We start from the raw sequence: 23,536 nt of genomic DNA on the forward strand, positions 1-23,536 counted from the left end.
GGAAGCAGAGGCAGGCGGATCTCTGTGAGTTCGAGGCTGGGCTGGACCGACAGCCTCGAAAATAATACAGAGAAACCCTGTTTCGTAAAAACCAAAAAAAAAAATTTTTTTTGGGAAATCCATTTTTTAATGAAACTCAAGTGGTTAACTCAAATAGCAATTTCTAATAATAAATATTCTAACATAATACACTGTAAATATAGACTAATTTGATACTTATTTCCTTAAGAATGATGGTAGGACACATGGGGGAGGACATAGGCTCTACCCAGATGAAATGACAGACTTTGGAGATCCCCCAGTGATGGCCTTACCCTCCCTGGGGAATGGTGTGGGCATTGGGTGGGGGGCTGGAGGGCCAAGGGAGGAGGAGTGGGAGAGGGAGCTGGGATTAACATGTGAAGCAAGCATGTTTCTAATTTAAATAAGAAAATATATTGGAAAAAAAGATGATGGTAGGGATTTTTTTTAATTATTTGTTTTTAATGTGCATTGTTATTTTGGCTCTATGTATGTCTGCATGAGGGAGTCAAATCTTGGAGTTACAGACAGTTGTTTGTTGCCCTGTGGGTGCAGGGAATTAAACCTGGGTCCTCTGGAAGAGCAGTTAGTGCTCTTAACCACTGAGCCATCTCTAGTCCATAGGAATTTTTATTTGCTATGTAGACTGTCCAGAGGTTTGAATCTCACAGAGATCCTTCTACCTTTTGAATGCTGGCATTAAAGAATTGTACTGCCATGTCTGGTTAAAACCTTTGTTTTCAGCCGGGCAGTGGTGGCGCACGCCTTTAATCCCAGCACTCGGGAGGCAGAGGCAGGCGGATCTCTGTGAGTTTGAGGCCGGGCTGGACCGATAGCCTCCCGAAACAATACAGAGAAACCCTGTCTTGTAAAAAACAAAAAAAAAAAAAACAAAAAAAAAATTTGTTTTCCTCCTCTTCCCCCCCCCCCCCCCTCCGTTTTTTTCAGGACAGGATTTTTCTGTATCCCTGGCTGACTGAAATTAGCTTTGTAGACCATACTGGCCTTGAATTTAGAGATCCATCTAACTCTGCCTCCCAAATGCTGGGATAAAAGGCATGCAAAATCACCCCCAACTAGCTAATCTTTGCTTTTCATAATTAAGCCAGTATGTTTCTAAAAGAACCAAAAGTTATGTATATGGTAAGACACTGCAGTTTACAACATGATAGTCTCAAATCTGAGCTTAGTTATTTGAGTGTTATCAGTATTTTGTGGGATTATACCACTCACAGTGCAAGGTTGTTATGTATTCAGAACCAAGATTTCAGTGAAGTCATACAACATAACACTGGAGAATGCTGCCAGAAACATGTCAAACTTATTGCACATTTGATTTTTAGCTACCTTTTCGGTTGTTGTATGTATTTAGTCATGATTTAGTTACTCAATCCTTAGTCATGACCCATACTTTTAAAGCTAGATAATGAATAGATAATGAAATTTTCCAATTTCTGTAACTTTTTTTAGTTATTCAGTGATTTTATAATAAATTTCTCTTTGCTCAGTCCAGCTTACCATCTCTTTTGTGATTGCCCGTGGACATACCAATTATGTTTTAGGGGACTGGAGAGATGGTTCAGCAGTTGAGAGCTGTCTCTGTTCTTGAAGAGGATCTGGGTTCTGTTCCTAGCACCCTCAGTGGTAGCTCATGCACATCCTTTAGGGTTTTTTTGGTCTTGTTTGGTTGTTTTGTCTAGTTTTTGTTTTTTAAGACAGTGTTTCTTTGTGTTGTCTTGGCTATCCTTGAACTAATTCTGTTGAGTAGGCTGGCCTTGAAATCATAGAGACCCATCTGCCAATGCCTCCCAAGTGATGTAATTAAAGGGGTGCCACTATATGTTTTTATTTTTATGTATTTGAGTGTTTACTTACATATATCTAATTTCACCACATGTATGCTTCATGTCATTGGAAGCAAAAAAAAAAAAGACGTAGGATCCCATAAAATTGGAGTTATAGAGGCTGTCAACTTCCCTGTGGGTGCTGGAAACTGAACCAGTATCCTACTTTAAAGTGTTTTTAACCTCTAAGCCACTTTTCCAGCTCTATAATGTGTAAGTCTTACCTTCATACTTTTATTCTTTTTCATAAATATGCTGTATTTGAGAACAGTGGTGCTTTTACTACCAGCTATGTATTAGGCTAAGACAGTAAGAATTAGTTAATCTCATGAGTTCAAGGCCAGCCTGATTAGCAAAGTGAGTCCCCATCTCAAAAACAGAAGAAAAAAAAAACTGACAAGATGGCTCAACAGGTAATGGCACTTGTTCAGTCATTGATAACTCACATGACTGAAGGATACTCTATATACTTTTACATGTGCACATTAATTAAATTAATGTAAAAAGATTTGTTGAAAAAAAGTAGTTTTCTAAGAAGCCTTAATTCCTCACATGATGCCTAATGCTTGGTAGTGTCAGTGTTATAGAGCCAAACTTGCAATGGGCCAGTGAGAGGGCTTCTTGGGTACACAATTGCTTACTATTAAGCTTAACAATATAAGTTCCATATGTAGGACCCACTCTACTAGTGTGGTATGGCATATGTACCATATCACACAAAAACAAATATGAAAACCAAATAAGTGTTATTGAAATCATTAAAAGAAATAAAAAAGTAAAATGGGAAGTGAGTAGATGGCTCAGTGGTAAAATATTTGTCATGCAGTTATGATAACCTGATTTGATACCCAGAACCTATACACAAAAATCTAGATGTGATGTTGCTTTATTATGGCATTAGTGTTGGTGAGCCAGAAATAGGTGATCTTGGCACTCACTGACCAGCCAGTTTAGCTCCCTCAGCAAACTTGGGACCACATGAGAAAGCCACAAGGTGAATAATATTTAAGGAGCAGCATCTGAGGTTGACTATCATACGAACATGCATACACACACACAAGAAGTATGCTATTTTTTTTTCAGATGGCTACCTTATTCTTTAGGTGTAGGTCAGTACAAGAAAAGTGTAGTTGGGCCTTGGTAATCACTCTTTTACTCCCAGCGTTTGTAAGGCAAAGGCAGGCAGATCTCTGTGAGTTCCAGAGCAGCCTGGGTTACAGAGGGAGTTCCAGGACAACCAGAGCTACACAGAGAAACCCTGTCTCATAAAACAAAGAACATAACTCTGTGGAGTACATGTTTTCTTGCTCCTTTCACCATGTAAATCTTGAGGGTTGAATTCCAATCATCAGGCTTGGCAGAAGGAACCTTTTCTCAATAAGCTGTTTCTCTAATCACAGTTTTAAAATGTAACCCATACGTAGGCTTTTTGTGGAATGCTTATAGAATAGAATTTGGGCCTCTCTTGCTATACTTTGCTTTTCTTTTTCCATGTTCCTTTCCCTTGCTCTTTTTCTTTTGGTTTATTTTTGTTTGATTTTTTTCATTTTGAAGCAGAGTCTCTCCTTATAGGGCATACTGGCCATAAACTCATAATCCTTTAACCTTAGCCTCCTAAATCCTGGGATTATAGGCATGTAAAATAAATGGGAAAATATAGCAAATAAATGTATTTTAAAAGTGACATAAAACTCATTGTAATAATAGTAAATGCTCAGTTATCTATAAACATTCTTCTAAAAAAGAAACCAAAAGAAGCAGGATTTCGCCGGGCGTTTCGAAACCCTGTCTCGAAAAAACCAAAAAAAAAAAAAAAAAAAAAGAAGAAGAAGAAGCAGGATTTCTATAGCTCAGGCTGTCCTGGAACTTACTCTGTAGACCATAATGGCAAAAACTCACAGAGATCCATCTTAAAATTTTTACTCTTTGAAATTAATTCTGCCAGGTGTGGAGTGGCACATGCCTTTGGAAGAAGAGGCAGGTTCGTATATATAGATTTGTTTGTTAAGTGTTTTGTCTGCATGTATTCCTGCAGACTGGAAGAGGGCACCAGATCTCATTACAGATAGTTGAGAGCCATCCGTCATGTGGTTGCAGGGAATTAACTCAGGACCTCTGGAAGACCAACCAGTGTCCTTAACCACTGAGCCATCCAGCCCCGAAGCAGGTTATCCTGGTTTACATAATGTGTCCTGGAAAGCCATGACTACATAATAGACTAGACGTAGTTCAAGTAAAGAAAGAAATTAACTCTAACTGAATAGAATAAAAATGGTGAGAACCTTTATAGGTAAATATGTAAATCATTTTGGGTTATATTTTTCAATGGTTTTCTCTTGCTATCTTTCAGTATTTCTTCTTCTTCTTCTTCTTCTTTTTTTTTTTTTTTGGTTTTGGTTTTGGTTTTTCCAGACAGGGTTTCTTTGTGTAGCCCTGGCTGTCCTCTCTCTGTAGACCAGGCTGACCTTGAACTCACAGAGATCCCCTTGCCTCTGCCTTCTGGTATTAAAGGTGTGCGCCACCACTACCTGGCCTCCAGTATGTTTTCTTATAACCAGTTATTTTATATTGCTTCTCCTTAGAGCAGTAAGCCATGCTTTACCTTTTTAAAAAATACCCCCTAATGTAATAAACTGTAGACTCCCCATATCCCAGAAGATAATTTCTCCTTCAAGAACCTCTAGAAGTCATGATACTGGTGATTAACTGCATTGCACTTGGCTTTTTGCTTTCTTTTCAGTCGTCTCTGTGGTAGCCCTTGTCCAGCAGTGTGGCCTGATGTTATCAAGCTGCCCTACTTCAACACCATGAAACCGAAGAAGCAATATAGGAGACGTTTAAGAGAAGAATTCTCTTTGTGAGTTTAACACAATCATATTACATTTCTTTTCTGTTTCTAGCTTTTGTTTACTGTTAAGCCCAATTTACTACAGCAAACGTTTAAATTACATTCTTCTCTAAAAAGACTATTTATTTATTTATTTATTTATTTATTTATTTATTTATTTATTTCGTGTGAATTGGCATTTAACCTGTGCAGGGGTGTTGGATTACCTGGAACTAGAGTTACAGACAGTGTGAGCATCCATGTGGGTGTTGAGAATTGAACTGGGTCCTCTGGAAAAGCAGTTACTTCTCTTAACCAATGAGCCATCCCTGCCTCCCCACAATTACATTTTTATAGTTGTTTTGTTTTTCTGAGATGATCTCAATGTGTAGTCTTACTTGGTCTAAAACACACTACATAGATTAGTCTGACCTCAAACTCCTTATAGATCCATCTGCCTTAGTCTCCAGAATGCTGGGATTAATAATATATTCCACTAAGTCCATTTATATTCATATTCATATTCATTTATTCATGTATTGTGTGTGTCCTTTGACCATGTGGATCCTAAGGACATAATATTGGTTGTAAGGCTTGATAACAGATACACCTTTTTTTTGTTGTTTTTGGTTTTTACGAGACAGGGTTTGTATTGTTTTGTAGGCTATCGGTCCAGCCCAGCCTCGAACTCACAGAGATCCGCCTGCCTCTGCCTCCCGAGTGCTGGGATTAAAGGCGTGCGCCACCACCTTTACCAGATAGCTACCTAAACTAGCCCATGATACACAATTTGAGGATGTTGGATGCCCTAGAACTGGAGTTTGGAAGAGTGTGAGCTGCCACTGGAAATTGAATCTGGGTCCTCTGAACCATCTCTTCAGTTTTAGACATTTTATTTTTGAAGAGTTTGTTCTTTAAGACCCTATTTCTAATTTTCTCTTTTGAAAGCCTTGAAAAATGAAAACCATTTTATTTTGAATAATATGTGGATTTTTCTTGTGTTTTTTTTTTCTTTTGTAGCTTCCTAAGGAAAGAGAACAGAATTGTTGGTTTTAATAGTTTTTTAAGTTTTGATTTTTTTTGTTCCTTTTTATAGCATTCCTTCAGCAGCACTTGATTTATTAGACCACATGCTGACCCTTGATCCCAGCAAGCGCTGCACAGCTGAACAGACCCTGCAGAGTGACTTCCTTAAGGATGTGGAACTCAGTAAAATGGCACCTCCAGAGTAAGTATTGGTGGCTGTATAATGAGAAACTTTTGTGTTTTGTTTTGTTGTTTGTTTCAAGACAGGGTTTCTCTGTATTGCTTTGGAGCCTGTCCTGGAACTGGCTCTGTAGACCATCTGCCTCTACCTTCTGAGTGATGGGATTAAAGGCATGCATCACCAATGCCCCATGAAAATGAGAAACTTAAAAGAAAAAAGATAGGCTTATTAAAATAGCTATAAATGATTGTCAGGAATAGATTTAGTGAATTTTTCTAATCTGATTCAAGCTATTTTTCTTTGTTTCTAGATTTCTAGTGTATATTGTACTAAACAGTGTCTTTAAAATATTCCTTGTAGTTTTTGCTCTTAACTATTCCTCTGGTTTAATCATTTATGTTGTGACTATTTATTTTTTATACTTTAAGAACAGTTCAAATTTTAGTTTACATCATTGTCAGGTCAGTAGTGTTTGTTTGCTTGCTTGTTTGTTTGTTTGTTTGTTTGTTTTGTAGACCAGGCTGTCCTTGAACTCAGATTTACCTGCCTTTGTTGCCATTCTTTTTATGTAGCTATATAGTTTTGGTGTATCTCTTTGGTTACAATTTATTTTTATTTTTTACTTTCTGTGTGTCTGTGTGTGTTTGGTATATCTCTTTCACAATTTATTTTTCTTTTTTACTTTGTGTGTGTGTGTGTGTGTGTTTCTGTGTGTGTCTGTGTGTCCGTGATAAATTCAGGTGATGAGCCTTCTGCTCCATGGGCTTTTGCTACCTTAGCCATCTATGGTGCCTTCTTTCATCACAATTGTATGAATAGAATGTACACTAGAACATTTTCAATGATTCTGTACCTACATTCAACTTTATGGCACATACAGCATCCTTTATCTTTGAACTTACCACTGGAAGTATTCATAGCTTTTGTGCTAAAATTTATGTTTGTTTATGTCAGTACTATGGTCCTTACACATTTTAGTCAGATAAATACTTTTCACTGAGCTACATTCCAAAGCCCCTTCTTTGTGCTGGGGTTTTTTTATGTGCTTATGTAAGTGGTTGCCTGTGCGGGCCAGAAGATGGTGTCAGATTCCCTGGAACTGGAATTGAACTCAAGTTCTGTGCAAGAACAGCACAAACACTTAACTAATGAATACTTTCTCCACCCTTTTAGGGTTTTTGTTTCTTTTTGAGATTTTGTATGTTTTATTTGAGGTGTGGGATGGTCTCACTGAGTTATCTAAGCTGCCTTGAATTTAGGGTCCTCTTGCCTCAGATTTATTTTTTTACCAGTTGAAAGACTGGACAGATATGGTGGTTTACACATACATACTTGTAATCCCAGCACTTGGAAGGCTATTGCAGGTGAATCAAGAGTTCCAGGTTAGCATGGGATAATATGTCTTCCAAAAAAAAACAAACAAACAAAAGAGAGGATTTAGATAAGTACAAGAGTAGATGTTAACTATAAATTATCTTGTCTAAGGATCTATCCAAATTCATTTTTTATGTTAGAATTTTTATATGTATGCCTTTTACTGAAATTTGGGGGCTATTATGTAGTTTTATTCATTTGTTGTGTGGCCTGGAACTCATTAAGTAGACCAGGCTGGCCTGACACTAACAGAATCGATCTCACCTTCCTCTGCCTCTTAGTTGCTCGGATTAAAGATATGCCCAGCTTAACTCCATGAATTAAAAAGTTGATATCCAATTATGGAAATTCACTGGATTTTTTTTGTATACTGGTGATTTAAATATGATAGGATTATATAGTTCCAAGATTTCTTTCTTTCCTTTTTTTTTGTTTTGTTTTGTTTTGTTTTGGGTGTTTTATTTTTCTAGACTATGTAGCCTTGGCTGTCCTGGAACTCACTGTGTAGACCAGGTTGACCTTGAACTCACAGAGATCCATCTGTATTTTGAGCTCTTGGTTTGAAGGCATGCACCACCATCACTTTTGGGTTTTTTGTTGTTGTTTTTTGTCTTTTCGATACAGGGTTTCTCTGTGGCTTAGAGTCTGTCCCAAAACTAGCTATTGTAGACCAGGCTGGTCTCGAACTCAGAGATCTACCTGCCTCCCGAGTGCTGGGACTAAAGGCATGTACCACCACCACCACTTTTTTACTTCCAAGATTTAGAACACTGTCTCTTCTGTTTTTTCATCGTGTGTGTTCATGCTTTTGCTGAGCTACATGATAAAGGTCAGGGCAAGTTGTGGGAGTTGGTTTTCTTTTTCTACCATATGTGTTCCAAATTTGAACCCAAATTGTTAAGCTTTACCCTACTAAGACATCTCCTAGACTTGTTCCTAGGCTTTCATAACTATTTATAAGGTGTTCATCTCTGTGCCCCAGCTGAAACTTGACCAATAAAGTTCTCTTTATTCATTTTGTACCAACACAAACTGTTTTTGACTATATAGGAGTTGTTTCTACTATTAACAAGGTCCTTTTTTTCTTACTGCCCAAATACTTCTATACACTACCTCCTGCCAGGATTCTTTTTATACTGCATTCTACCTTTATGTTTCTTTATTCTATTTCCAGTGTTCCTTGTTTTTCTATATTAATTATTTTTCGGTTTACTCACTGCTTATTCCTTCTTTGTTTTGTGTTCTTCCAGCCTACCTCACTGGCAGGATTGTCATGAATTGTGGAGTAAGAAACGTAGACGCCAGCGACAAAGTGGTATTGTAATAGAAGAGCCACCTCCATCCAAAGCCTCTCGAAAAGAAACTACCTCAGGGACAACAGCTGAGCCTGTGAAGAACAGTAGCCCAGCACCCCCTCAGCCTGCTCCTGTCAAGGCAGAGCCTGTTCCTGGGGATGCAGTAGGTCAGTGCTGAGAGCCTTCTACTTCTATTAAGTGCACTTATGTAGATTTTGAGGGTAGAACGCATGTGTTCATAACCCTTTTTTTCCCCAATGGAATATTAGGAGAGAGATAGTTATCTCCATTTCTCAGGAGAAGATAAACATTATTTACTGCCTATAGTAAATAAATTTTTATTCCTTGAAATAAGGAATACTGTATCTCTGTTAGATTGTGTTTGACAAAAACCAATCAATTAAATAAGTAAAATTTAAGGTTAGTTTGTGGCTTTTTTTTAAAGTTACTCATTTTATTTATGTATATGGTGTTTGTCATCATGTACATCTGTGCACTGTTTGTGATTGTAACTTGCAGAAGCTAAAAGCAGTTGTTAGATACTCTGGGATTGGAGTTACAGACAGTTGTCACTTGCCATGAGGATGCTGGGACTTGAACCCAAGTTCTCTGGATAAGCAGCCAATGCTCTTGCTGGGCAGTGGTGGCACACGCCTTTAATTTAACCCAGCACTCGGTAGGCAGAGGCAGACAAATCTCTATGAGTTCGAGACCAGCCTAGTCTACAAGAGCTAGTTCCAGGACAGCCTCCAAAACAATACAGAGAAACCCTGTCTCAAAAAAACCAAAAAAAAAAAAAAAAAGATAGATGGGAGGCTAGAGAGATGGTTCATCAGTTAAGAGTATTGGCAACTCAGCCAATACAAACAAACAAAAAACAAGCAACCAATGCTCTAAACCACTGAGCCAGCTTTCTAGCATTTGACGTAGCTTTTTAGCAATAATTTAGAGTTATTTATGTTTGATTTGAAAAGGTTTTAGAATCCTGTCATGTCATATCAGAATTGCTAAATGTAATTGGTTCGGTAGATTATTACTTGACCTGTTATACTAAAACTGTGTCAAAATAACCATTATAACAAAGTATTTCTCCTATAATAGCACAGCTTTTTTTTCCCCCCACCCACAGGTCTTTTTCATTTTGCCTTCTGTGTCAACCCAATGGTCTTGAAATTAGGATCTTCTTGCCTCAGCCTTCAAAGTAGCTGATATTACAATGATATTTTCAACTTTTGGTACACATTAGAATCATTCAGAAAAACCTTAAAAATAAATAACCTCACTCAGATTAGTATGGTGGCAAATAACTGCAACACAGCACTGGGGAGGTAGATTCGGGAGAATCAGAAATTCAAGGTTATCTATAGCCAGGTGGTGGGCACCTTTAGTCCCAGCACAGGGGTGGCAGAGGCAGGCAGATATCTGAGTTCAAGGCAAGCCTGATCTACAGAGTGAGTTCCAGGACAGGCTCCACAGCTACAGAGAAACACTGTCTTCAAAAACAAACAAAAAAAAAAAAAAAAAAGAAAGAAAGAAAGAAAAAAAGAAAAGAAATTCAAGGTTATCTATCACTGCACACCAACTTTGAGGCCAGCTTGGGATACAGCAGATAAATAACCTTTGAATAAATAAATGTCAAATTGGGCTAGAGAAATGGCTCAGAGGTTAGTAAGAACACTGGCTGTTCTTCCCGAGGTCCTGAGTTCAATTCCCAGCAGCCACATGGTGGCTCACAATCATCTGTAATGAGATCCAGTGCCCTCTTCTGGCCTGCAGGCACACATGGAGTACTCTATACATAATAAATAAATTCTTCTTTTTGTTTAAAAAAAAAAAAGGCAACTCATTTGGCACATTAGGCACTTGAATTCTTAAATCTGTCCTAACAGTTTTTACATAAAATATTTTGTCGAAAGTCACTGACCTGGGGCTGGAGAGATGACTCAGAAGTTAAGAGCACTGACGCTCTTCCAGAGGTCCTGAGTTCAATCCCCAGCAACCACATGGTGGCTCACAACCATCTGCAATTCAATCTGTTGCCCTTTTCTGGCGTATATGTAATAAATAAATAAATCTTTAAAAAAAAAAAAAAAAGAAAGTCATTGACCTAAAAGGATACAGATAAGATATAGTCACTTTTGTATATAATGCAGACATGCTTTATTTAGTTAGTTCTTATATTTTATTTATTGTTTTAATTTTTATTTTGCTGAGATGCCACATAAAGTATGTAGAGTTCAAAGGACAACTTGTAGGATTTGGTTCTCTTCATTATATGGGTCCTGGACTTTATACAGTTTTTATGCTTGGTGGCAAGTCCCTTTTACTTACTGTGCTATCTCACCAATCCAAGTCCTAAAATTCTTTCTACCCACCTGTCCGTCCGTCCGTCCATCCATCCATCCATCCATCCATCCATCTATCTATCTATCTGGTTTTTCAAGACAGGGTTTCTCTGTGTAGCAGTCCTGGCTATCCTGGAACTTGCTTTATAGATCAGGCTGACCTCAAACTCATTGAAATATGCCTGCTTCTGCCTCCTAAGTACTGGGATTAAAGGCAAGTGCCACTACTTCCTAGTTGTCAAAAATAAACTGTAATGTAATCTGAGATACTAAATTATGTAAATGAAACTGTGTCTTTGGGTACTATAAATTGCTTTTGTCAGTCGAAGAAGGCAGGAGGCCTTGCCTTTCAACTTGTCATCTTATATTGGCTCCACTCTCATTCCACAGGCCTTGGTGACATCACACAGCAGCTGAATCAAAGTGAATTGGCAGTGTTATTAAACCTGCTACAGAGCCAAACTGACCTGAGCATCCCTCAGATGGCACAGCTGCTTAATATCCACTCAAACCCAGAGATGCAGCAGCAGCTGGAAGCCTTGAATCAATCTATTAGTGCACTGAATGAAGCCAGTTCCCAGCAGCAGGACTCAGAATCCATAGCCCCAGAGGAATCATTGAAGGAGGTACCCTCTGTATCAGTCCCGCCTTCAGCAGAACAGACAACCCCTGAAGCTTCAAACACACCAGCTGACATGCAGAATATGTTGGCAGTTCTCTTGAGTCAGCTGATGAAAACCCAAGAGCCAGCAGGTAACCTGGAGGAAAACACCAGTGACAAGAATAGTGGGCCACAGGGGCCCCGAAGAACTCCTACAATGCCACAGGAGGAGCCAGCAGGTAAACAGACCGGTCATGAATCTCATTGAGCTCAGGTGCTGTTGATCCTCTTAAAAATCTCTTAATGTTTTGTTTTTTACATCATTGGTCTCAGTTTCAGTTTTCTGTAATCTAGTTTACAGGAGAACATAGCACCAAATGATGTATTTCTTGTCCGGCTTTTTCATTTAAGTCTCAAAGCACCTTTCATATACTGATCATTTTTCCACTTCATAAGGGTACGGGTAAGTAAAGCCCCTGTTTTCTAACCAAAGAAACCAAAGTCATAGATAGTGAGGTATCTTGAACAGCTACGTATGTGGTGTAGCTAGCTAGTCCTAGAAAATTTTGATTTTAAATAAACATGAAATTGTTCTTTACATCTAGTGAAGTGGATCCTGGATACCAGAATCTTGTCTGGAAGATACAGTCAAGAAAGTCCTAATAAAATATCATTTCAGTTCCTGAAAATAATTGGGGAATTGTTCTAAGCAGATAACACCTTACATTTTCTTTCCAAGAAGTAATTGTATACAAAAGTGATAATTTTTAAGTCTGTGTTTCTGAAAGAAACAGTGGGATCAGGAAGTAAGCATTACTAAAAGAAAACAAAGTCTGAAGGGGAAAAAAGTGTGTTACACTTCGTGTTACATGACCACAGTTGTGCAGTTTATTAGAAGAAAAAGCATTGTAAATTCTCTAATCAATTCTGATTCACAATCTGTTTGCAAAATTTTACTGCCTGAAAATGTTTTCAACTCCTTGGAAATTTTCATTGGCCTTGAAGATCCTGTGCTTTGGGGAATAAGAAGAGCCCCAGAGGCTGAAGAGGGAGGTATACTAACTTTGAACTTTAGGGTCCTGCATTTACATTTCATCTGGTTTGGTACAGAAAATATTTTTATTTTCACTAGTATAAGGTCAAATACATAACCTGCTTTTTATGTATGTGAAAATTGTTAAAGCTGAAAAGACAATAAAATTAACTTTTTGTATTGTGAATAGGAAAACTGCAGCATAAGAAATTTAAGTAAGTGTGTTCTGCTGATTATTTGCAGACAAAATTAGAACTTGTACACTCACATGTCTTGAATCACTTTGCTATTCTCTATGATGATTCCAGTTGTTTTCAAAGACAGTAATAGAAAAGGCTATATAATGGGGCTGGAAGGTGGCTCTAAGGTTAAAAGCACTGGCTGCTCGTACAGAGGACTTGGGTTCAATTCCCAACACCCATTCAGTGGCTCACAGCCGCCTGTATCTCCTGTTCCAGAGGATCTGATGCCGTCTTCTGCCCTCCACAGGGACCAAGTACACACATGGCAAATAGACATACATGCAGATTAAACATACATAGTATAAAAATAAATATTTAAATTAAGAATTTTAAAAGGCTGTGTAGAATTAAAGTAGGCTTTTAAAATCTCAGTGTGTCAGATCCTACCCATCATTCCTCCAAAAACTTTTTTTTTCTCAACTAAAAATCAAAGGGTCTGAAAGATCTTGGTCAAATTAAATAACATCCTGATAGAAAAATATTCACCAAATAATAGAGCCAACAAGCTGTCAATCACATGAAGTTGAACTGAAAATAAGTCATAGTATATAGCTTGAAATTGGATATGGTTTTTAGAGGAGAGAGTAAAAATGCCACAACTAAGGATGAATACAAGTGGTGGATGTGTTATATGATGTTATACATTTTTTATTCTGGCACTCAGGAGGCAGAAACAGGTAGATTTCTGTGATTTCAAGACCATCCTAGTCCTCCATAGAAAGTTCCAGGCCCAACCACCTGATCTCAAATAAAATCCATCAAAATGTACAAATATTTTGTATAGTCATCTCTGGGATGTTATGTTGCACAATCTGACCTCAAAATTTAAGATCCTCCTGCTTCATGCCACCACATCCTGGTGCCTCTTACTTGCCCATTTCACTGTTCATTAAGCACTTCCACCAGAGAGAGGGCAGACAGTATAAGCAAGAAAGGTAATGATCTTAGTTTGGTAATTTAGTTTTCTGTACTTGTTAAGAAAGAGTCATGGTTGAAATTGCATTTATTTACCTCCCTCCATTATTATGAAACTATTATAGATTGATAACATCAAAACTTTAAATCTGAGGACAGTATGATTTGTAATTTATACTTTTATGGTTTTATTTAAGAAGCTTTATTAACTTTAGTAGTTCTTTTAATGAAAATTGGTGTAATTGGAAGAATATAAACTTAAACTGCCATTTTTACAGCCATGCCTTTTAAGGTTGGTTTGGGATATTTCCCCTCCCTCAACTATTAAAAAACTTGACATTTCATTTCATGAATAGGTTCTAAATACTTTTTTCTTTCTTTTATAATATCACTGGTACTTGGATATCCTTATAAAGATATAAGTAGTGTTGATAGTAAAAGCTCTTAAATATAATACATGGTTGGTTATACTTCAGGTACCCTATTCTTTCAGGTTATTTATTCTCCAAATTGTAAATTTCTGTCTTAAATATATTTTAAATATATTTTTCCCTGGTACTCAACAACAAGTAACTTGGAGTTACATATTATAAAGTTTATTATTCTGTTCAAAACTGGAAGTTGATACCTTGCCTCCCCTTGCCTGCTCAGCTTGTACCCGCAATTCCAGAAACTCTAGACTGTTTTACCTTATTTGTTGCTTCATATAGCGCACGGCCTCATTTTCCACTCCATAGTGTTAAAATTGTATATTGTTTTTAAAGTACTTTCACCTGCTTACTTGGGGAGTACACACTTTATTATTTTCTTTTCAATGTGTTCTCAAGATAATCATACTACAGAAATACCAAATTATAACCAAAAACTGATTTTGACTTGCTTAAGTAATGACAATAATGCATCACTAAAAAAATAGAAGAATGACCATATAGATGTTTTTAAATGTTTCTATAGAAAAAAGAAAAAGTCTTGGAAGATGAAACCAAAACATTAAACTTTTTTTAGCAGGTTGACTCTCAATCTTTGAACACATTAATCTTACTATGCTTTTGTTTTTGTAGTTTTCTAAGGCCTCAAACTTATTTTGTTGTATCTCTCATCTCTTGCTTTGGTAAGAAGTCATTGTAAGGAAACTTTAGACAGCAATAAAAAAGCAAAAGTCTGGGGAATGGTTCAAGAACGATATTAGTAATAATTGAGCTTAGTATTAGTTCAGCATATTCCTGAATATTAAATTCTTAACACAGGATGAACACATTTTTATCAAATGTGTTTTGCATGACACTGCTAGAGTGTTTTTTCTCTTTTGTAGCATAAAAAAACATGAATAAGGTAAGAAAACAAAAATAGAAAATTACAATAGAATTACTTTGGTTTTACAATTATTAGATATTCGGGAAACTGATTAACAGTGTAGTTGGTTAATATCCAACTTGAAGAAATGGTTATGGGGAGAAATGGCTGACTAAACGTTTGGAGAAGCAAAATGACTTTTTATACATGTTGAGTTTTTTTCTTGATTGCATCTCTCCTGTATATTTTAAGTTGTATTTCAGGTTAATCTTAATATCATCAAACATTGTGTAACTATGTTAGCCAGGTCTGCAAGTTGTACAGAAAGATTATGTGCTAGAAATGTGACCAAAGAATGCATATTGTTCCTTCTCATCTTCTTTCTGCTTCATTTCAATAATATTTTGATCTAATAGCAGAAGGGATGGAGAGGTTGCTAACAATCTACATATTAGAACAATTCTTTAAGGAAGGAAAGCTCAAACAGAAAAATTTAGGACAATCATTTGAAACATAACATCTTTTTATACCAGCTGTTAGGTCCAGAGTGCAACTCTTTTACTTCTAATCACTTGATTATTTTATTTATAAATTTCAGTTTCCTGATCCCAAGGTTTTATTTAATGTATCTGGTTACTTGTATTGGTATTTATTTGTGTTGGGTAGTATGTGTTTGTGTTTATAATCACATGTGATTTTTAAGATGGTGTTTAAAAGAAGTAACCCTTCCACAGCATGTCCTCCTCACATTCTTCCACCAGAGAAGAGGCCCCCTGAGCCCCCTGGACCTCCACCGCCGCCACCTCCACCCCCTCTGATTGAAGGCGATCTTTCCAGCGCCCCCCAGGAGTTGAATCCCGCCGTGACAGCCGCCTTGCTGCAACTTTTATCCCAGCCTGAAGCAGAGCCTCCTGGCCACCTGCCACATGAGCACCAGGCCTTGAGACCAATGGAGTACTCCACCCGATCCCATCCCAACAGGACTTACGGAAATACTGATGGGCCTGAAGCAGGGTTCAGTACCACTGACACTGATGAACGCAGTTCTGGTCCAGCCTTGACAGAATCTTTGGTCCAGACCCTGGTGAAGAATAGGACCTTCTCAGGCTCTGTGAGCCACCTTGGGGAGTCCAACAGTTACCAGGGCACAGGGTCAGTGCAGTTCCCAGGGGATCAGGACCTTCGTTTTGCTAGGGTTCCCTTAGCATTACACTCTGTGGTTGGGCAACCATTCCTGAAATCTGAGGGAAATAGCAACTCTGTTGTACATGCAGAGACCAAATTGCAAAACTATGGGGAGCTGGGACCAGGAGCCACTGGGGCCAACAGCTCAGGAACAACTCTTCAGTGGGGGGGCCCAACTCAGTCTTCTGCTTATGGAAAACTCTACCGGGGGGCTGCAAGAGTCCCTCCACGAGGGGGAAGAGGGAGAGGAGTTCCTTATTAACCCAGAGACATCAATGCCCTGAAAGATTCCTTCCCTATCAATCTTTACATCTAGTCCTCTGAACCTTTAATGAAATCACTTGCCAGAGCAAGGTAATCATCTGCATTTGGCTACTGCAACGCGCTGTCCGTTGTTTTCCTTGCTCATTTGCTACTAGCAGGCGACTCAACAATGTTGGCACCAGTTCCTCCTGGATGGGCAATAGCCAGAATATTTACTTCTGCTTTATGTAGGAGCGATAGAAAAAAAAAAAACATGGAGAAAAAGAGACATTCGGTTGAAAAGTAGCTTATTGCCCGCACTTGAGCAGAAGAGAACAGTTTTGTTTTGAGATGGCTCTGAAGAGGCTTTGGTTTTTTAAGTTTTTGTTTGTTTGTTTTGTTTTCTGTGTGTGTGCGCACGAGTGCGCACATGAGTGTGTTTGTGTGTGGTTTCTTTTGAATTTTTATTTAGTTCCCCATCCTCCTTTAAAGACAATAGTGTTCACAAGATCTGAGCTCCTCTTAGGGTTTTACTAGAAGGGAAACAGTGGCTTAAATATTCCCTTCCTCTCTACCATCTCACATTTTTACTTCAGTGAGCACTCCCCTTACCTATGTTAAGCATCTTGTACATACATTTTCCAAATAAATTACTCATCCTTAAGTTTACTCAATTTTGACAAAAGTTTATCCCTCTTCCTGCACATAAAGCAGGCTGTAGAAAGTGGCATTCTTGGGCAAGTAGGTAGGTTTTACCCAATCTTTGCTTTTTGCTTGTTTGCTTTTTCATTCTCCTACTCCTCTCCTTTTTGTCCCTGTCTTTTTCTTTCCTCTGTGTGTCTGCCCCTATTCCTATATCTTTTTGAGGCATTTGTTTGGAAGAAAATACAGTAAAGATGCCCAAGAACCTGGAAAAATTCTTTTTTTTTTTTAAATAAAAGAAAGGAAATTTAAACTCCCACATTGTTCTCTGTAACTCTTCAATTCTAAAAAAAAATTTTTAAGCCAGTTCTGATGGGGAAGCTGATTTGTAAATGATAGGACATTGCTGCTGAGCTGTAATTAGAGATGGTACCTACATACCTAGAGGGGTAATAAGATCAATAAGCATTTTGTTTACGTGTATATTTTTATGTTTGAGGAAAAAAGCCTTTCAAACAGAGCCTTGTGATATTGTCAGAGGAAAATCCTGAAAATACATGGACATGTAACCTAGCTTAGGGTGTATATCTGAAGATATATCAACCCCTGATACCGTCAAAGAAAAAATTAAGCAGCTTACCATGGGAAAGAACAGTATTGATAAGCATACATTGCAGCATGTATAGTCTGCCATTTCTTATAGGAATCATTTTGATTGTGGTAAAGGGTTTAAAGTATGATTTCCCAAGGACTTTGCCTTATCAAAACAGGAAGTGGAAGAGAGGATCTCAGAGTGAGGTAACTTGAGAGGCTCCTCATTAAGGCTTCCATTTCTGATTATCAGCATCTGGAGTATTTTAAAAGTATATATATGTCATATATTGATCTCCACAGACTTGTGAAATGTAGGTTAAGCTCCCTTTTACAAAGAAAAGCAAACATACTTGAGCATCTTGGAGAATAGTTTTCAGAAATTGAGTGAAATTTCATGTTTAAATACCAAGTTCTTAAGTTAAAAAATATATTTAGAAAGGTGTATTAATTTTTTAAAAATTTAAAGAGGTGAAAGAAGAACCCTCTTCAGCTACATAAAAATTATTTTCCCCTGTTACTGAAATAGATACCAGTGTGTATATTTCTTTATTTTCTGGGTTTTTGTCTGGCTTTGCCATAAGGCCAAACACTAATAGGAAGTGAACCTTCTAGCCATTTGGCTTTGATAGCTTTTTTTATGCCAGGATGTCCAATTAGATATTCTAGGCACACTGAGAATCCATAGATTGCATTAAAGTTTATGTGTACCTTCAGTCTGCTACTAGTTAGTCCTCAGACATGGGCCTTATTTTAGGATATTTTATTGTAAGGTATTGGGCTCTAGTCCCATATTTTTGATTAAAGAAACTGAGCGGGGATACATTCATAAGTATCTGTTCAGTGAAAAAAATTGTTTTCCCATCATATGAATAAATTTCTCTATATATTTTCATTGTATTTTGGTTATGGGCAGTCATCAATAATGTTTTCCCTTCCCCTCTGTCACACTATATTTTTAATTATGCCAAATAGTCTAATTTACATAAGCTTCCATTCCCCCATCCCGACTAGGGAAGGGGGTGAGTGTATGTGAATGTGTGTATAAATATGTATGAGCCCATTTCATCCCCACCCCATTTTGGGAGTCTTGCTTTTAAAAAAGTATTTTTGTAATAATTTTGACTACTTCTGAAAGCAGAGGAAAGTAACTCATTTAAATAACCTGAAATATATGTGGAGGAAGAAAGGTATTTGGTCATTTTTCATCTACATTATCTATAAACATAATGGAAGTAAAAATTTGGCTTAATTTTCAACCCAACTGTTTGAACAGTAGAAACTTAGTTAATTCCATCCAACAGTGGTTTGGGTTTTAACTATTGTGTCATTAAATAAATTAGTTTGAACAGATGAGAAATCTATTTTCTGTTTATGAATAAGAGGCAAAACTGGCTTGACCATGATCATTTTTTGTGTGCGGTTTTTAAAAGCCTATTTGCTTAATCCAGTTTCCTTAGTTTTTTCATCTGTCTGTAGGGATAAGGATTCACAAACGACAAAAGAGCAGTTAGCACAAGTTTGTATGTAGGACTTTTGTTAGTTTATGTCATAATCATCACTGTGTGTGTGTGTTTGTGTAATGCATATATAGGTACAGTGTTTAACTGGTTACCAGCAGGTTTTGAGAGAGAATGGTGCATTGGAAAAGTGTCAGTTGCCACCTCATTCTCCCTGATTTATAGGTTCCTGACACTGTATTCCTTTCTCTCTCTTCATTTTGGCCCCCATTGGGTGTACCTTGTCTATGTACAGATATTTTGTAATATATTAAATTTTTTCTTTCAGTTTATAAAGATGGAAAGTGGAAATTGGAAAATTAAATATTTCCTGTTAATATACCACTTTTGCTCCATTGCATTTACTTCTAATTTCTGTACCCTTTGAGCATACCTAATCATGTATGAAGGACATTTTTTCCTTTATATTATGGGTTCTCAATTTCAGAAATGCTATAGACTCATAAACTACCAAAACAAAAGAAAATTTCTCAGGATTTGGAGAGGTGCTTGAGAATGATAGAATAGAAACTAAAGAATTAAAATTTGAGTTAGGGGTATCCATAAGAACAACGTTTTGAAAAGCAAAAAGTAGAAAACGGATGGTAGTATGAAGCCATCAAGAGTTGAGCTTCATGTACCCTGACTGACTCCTCCTGGCAGGAGAGGTAAGTGGGTTTGAGCTCAACAGTCATCAAAAGAAGCTGGTAAGAATCTGTTTTAGACCCAAAGGATCTGAAACCAGGATCCCCACCATTCCACCCAATCTAGTTTCACAATGTTACACAAGCGCATCGGCATAGGGGTTAATGTATCCAGCTCCCTTTGAGATTTCCTAACAGCAGTAAGCCAGGAAGTGAAGCAGAATTGTTTAAAGTCTGTGCTATTACTAAAATCTTTACCAACTCTACCAAAGGAGAAAATTGTTTTAGTTTTGCTTATGGTTTAGAATACTAAGGAGTTCTTGACAATATGTGCTCAGTCTAGCTAGGAAAAAGGCACGAGAAAGGAAGAGGAAAAATGTCTGAACTTTGTATGTGATAGTGATATGAGCAAGTTGTAGAAACATAAGGAGCATCCAGGACATGAACAAATAAGGATTAAAAAGCTACTGCTGAGGGTTACTGCATTTCTCTATTTTTGGTGTCCCTTGCTGGTGAGCAAAATCATACCCTTTACATCCTAATGGAGATTGGATAGCTCGTGCTTGTTCCTATACCAAGAATCTTCTTAGTGGTCTCTCCAGAGACAGTGAATTGGTTTTAGGTCATTGTGCATTGCATGTTTGTGACTAGATGTGAATTTCAAGCTACCAAAGTGTATTGTTTCCACTTTATAACAGTGGCTGCCGTAATTCTGTGTCTAAAGACTAAGGACTTAACTAGCAAGAACATTTTTCTCATACATAAAGCCATTTCCATTTAGAAATCCTTTTCAGTACCCGAATTTCTTTAGCACTCTTTTCCCAGAGAGACACCCTTAGTTTTTAAAAGGCTATATAGTAAGTTAACAATGTTCTTCATTATAAACTAGGATTTGTTTTGTTAAAGATCCCCCCCATTGGATTATATAAAGTTACTGAGTGACTTCTCTGTTCACAGTTTAGTAATTCTGAAGGGCTAGGTAGAATGAGAATGAGAAGTTCCTTAGTGAAGAAATGGCCTGCCATTTCAAGGGGGAGATGGGCTGCTGAGTCTTTTAGTTGGCCTGATAGGTAAGGTGAGCATTCCTGGGTACTAGTTGAAGGTTTTTTGTTTGTCTGAGTTTTTTTTTTTTTTGGTGTGGTTTTGTTTGTTTGTTTGTTTGTTTTCTCATGTGTGGGAATACCTCCAAGTGTTTCTATAGCCTTAGGACTCTCAAGATAGAAGGGGATTCCTCCAGCGTAAGTTGGAAGACAGCTGTGGGAATCATTGGTGCTATCTATCCTATCCCTCCTCACTGGAAAGCTGTCATTTCCCCTTCCTTTTTTCCTCCCCTCACCTTTTTCTTTTTTCTGTACTAGTCAGGATCCTACTAGGGTGTTTTAAGTTTACCATAATTACTGATAACTTTACTGGGTGTTTAGAGTTATTACTGTTTTGTAGTTTTTGATAATATTTCCAGAGAATTCAGAGAATCAATTTCTGGATCTTTAACTTCTGGAGTGGGAGGTAAAGAACAGAAAATAACCATACTTTCTCATTGCAAAGGTATGAAAGGAACTTCTGTGTTATGTTTCAGTATTCTTGCTTCTATTCTTTCAACCATTACCTCTTCTTCTCCCTCATCCCAAAGGTGCTGCTTTTGCTAGTAACATTTCTAAGTTCAATTGCAGATGATATTTATGGGGAATAAAGCTTGTTGAGAAGAAGGCTATGATGTGGAGTAGAAAGCTGTCTTGATGCTCTGGTGATTATCACTCGGGTGCCAAAATGTTTTGATCACTGGGTTGCTCTCAGATCTTATCTAAAATTAATCAATCCAATACTGAGAAAGACTGGTGTGGAGTTAGTCTTTCATAATCTTTAGGTAGGTATTTGTCAGTGAAACTTTACTGTTACATAGTCCTCAACTTCAACGTACTTTTCTGAAGTAAGGATATAGGTATAAAGTTCACTTAGATGTCTCATTAGGACCTGGGAATAAATGGATTTTTAAAGACTTATCATTTTTATGTGTGTTTATGCACCATATTGTGTGCAAGTACCCAAGAATGCCACAAGTGGTTATCTGATCCCCTGGGGCAAGAATTATGAGCAATTGTGAACCACTTGATGTGGGTACTGGGAACTGAACTCAAGTCTTTTAGAAGATTAACATGCTCTTCCTCTGAGCTATCTCTCCAGCCCCTATAAATAAATTTTTTGGTGTCTTAGTCTAAGGTCACTGTAAATCCTAGTTGATAGCTGTAAAGGAATAAAGAACAATGTCTCCAAACTGAACCATCTCTGAGAGAGACTGTTTGTAGTGGATACGGTATAGCAGTTAGTGCAAAATGAACAAAGCCTGAGTCCTAGAGATCTTTTGTCTACCTAAGGGTCTGGCTCAGAACTTCTAGGGTTCCTAAAAAGGGATACTACTGGTGAAGACCACTGTTAGATAACATGCTGGACTACACTAATGCAAGTTTGAATTTGTCCAGTTACGAATAAACAGGCTAAATTTAAAGATTTAACAGATGCTAATTCTGGAACTTCTGACTTGCTTCAGACTGATTGCAGCTTCCATTAGGACTTAAAACCCTTAAAAAAACAACAACAACAACAACAAAAAAAAAAACCAAAACCAAGCCGGGCGTTGGTGGCGCACGCCTTTAATCCCAGCACTAGGGAGGCAGAGGCAGGTGGATCTCTGTGAGTTCGAGGCCAGGCTGGACCGACAGCCTCCAAAACAGAAACCCTGTCTTGGAAAACCAAAAAAAAAAAAAAAAAAAAAAAAAGTATAAAGAGGTGGTAGAAATAGGGCAGGAATAGAGAACTACAGCTGTCTTGGCAGTGGTTTGTGAGGAGGTGTTTGCTTTAGAGCTTCACTCTTTTAGGTTGTTTACATTAAGTAATTCTGATTAATAAAGAGTTTCCCTTGGTCACAGTAGTACCTTTAGGCTTAAAGAATGGGCCTAGAACCCCCAGACTATTGAGTATCTTAAAGACATTCCTTCAGAGTGTCTAAAGACCATCAGCAAAAATTGAATGCATTTTTTTTGTTTGTTTTTTGTTTTTAGGCAGTCTCACCATGTAACTCTGACTGGCTTGCTACTATGTAGACTAGTCTGGCCTCATATTCAGTGATCTACTTGCTTCTGCCTCTGGAGTGCAGGGATTAAAGGCACATGCCACCATGCCTAACCTATAAACAAAAGTATTAAGTAGAGAACTAATATGTGACATTTATATAGCAATGCTGTTTATATGGTTCAAAAGTAATTCAGGAATAAGGAGTAATGTGCTAGAAATTAAAAGTTGCTTGTAGTTTCCAAGTGTTTGTTTTTGAAACAGGATCACTGTTTGTTATCCTGGCTGTCTTAATTGTATACCAGGCTAGCATGAAACTCACAAGAGTTCCACTTGCCTCTGCCACCATACCTGTCGAAAGTTTTAAGATTGCAAATGGTTTTATATATTTTAGGCCAAGCTTCAAACTGCTTATCTTCCCCTTGGCTTAGATGAGCAGGGCATAGAAGAGCCGAATATGTAAATTAAGAGCCTCAGAATGAATGAGCTACAAAAGAACATTAGCTTGATTATTTCAGTGCCATCTTTGACACAGACCCAGAAAGGCAGAGAAACCTATGATGTTGGGAGAAGAGAGAAAAGGGGAATTCATGTTAAGATACCCACTACATGTTAGACACTATACTTAGTATTTTGTATAGTGGCCTGGAACTCACTATGTTGACCAGA

The 23,536-nt window shown here is 37.6% G+C and overlaps 1 protein-coding gene across 11 annotated transcripts in view; it reads left to right on the forward strand.

The window, feature by feature from the left end:
- Cdk12 (cyclin dependent kinase 12) overlaps positions 1-23,536 on the forward strand; it is an 88,963-nt gene that overhangs the window by 35,969 nt on the left and 29,458 nt on the right. For 7 of the 11 annotated variants that reach the window (XM_040749637.1, XM_040749634.1, XM_040749635.1 and 4 more), the window contains exons 10-14: positions 4,606-4,722; positions 5,789-5,920; positions 8,524-8,735; positions 11,304-11,753; positions 15,732-16,149. In XM_040749637.1, the coding sequence (XP_040605571.1) occupies positions 4,606-4,722; positions 5,789-5,920; positions 8,524-8,735; positions 11,304-11,753; positions 15,732-16,149 (1,329 nt within the window). Of the gene's footprint in view, positions 1-4,605; positions 4,723-5,788; positions 5,921-8,523; positions 8,736-11,303; positions 11,754-15,731; positions 19,500-23,536 lie in introns of those variants that run through there. The other 4 variants (XM_040749630.1, XM_040749629.1, XM_040749631.1 and 1 more) reach the window with 3 other exon arrangements.

This window comes from Mesocricetus auratus, unplaced genomic scaffold, assembly GCF_017639785.1.
Source record: "Mesocricetus auratus isolate SY011 unplaced genomic scaffold, BCM_Maur_2.0 Super-Scaffold_100007, whole genome shotgun sequence".
Lineage (NCBI taxonomy): Eukaryota > Metazoa > Chordata > Mammalia > Rodentia > Cricetidae > Mesocricetus > Mesocricetus auratus.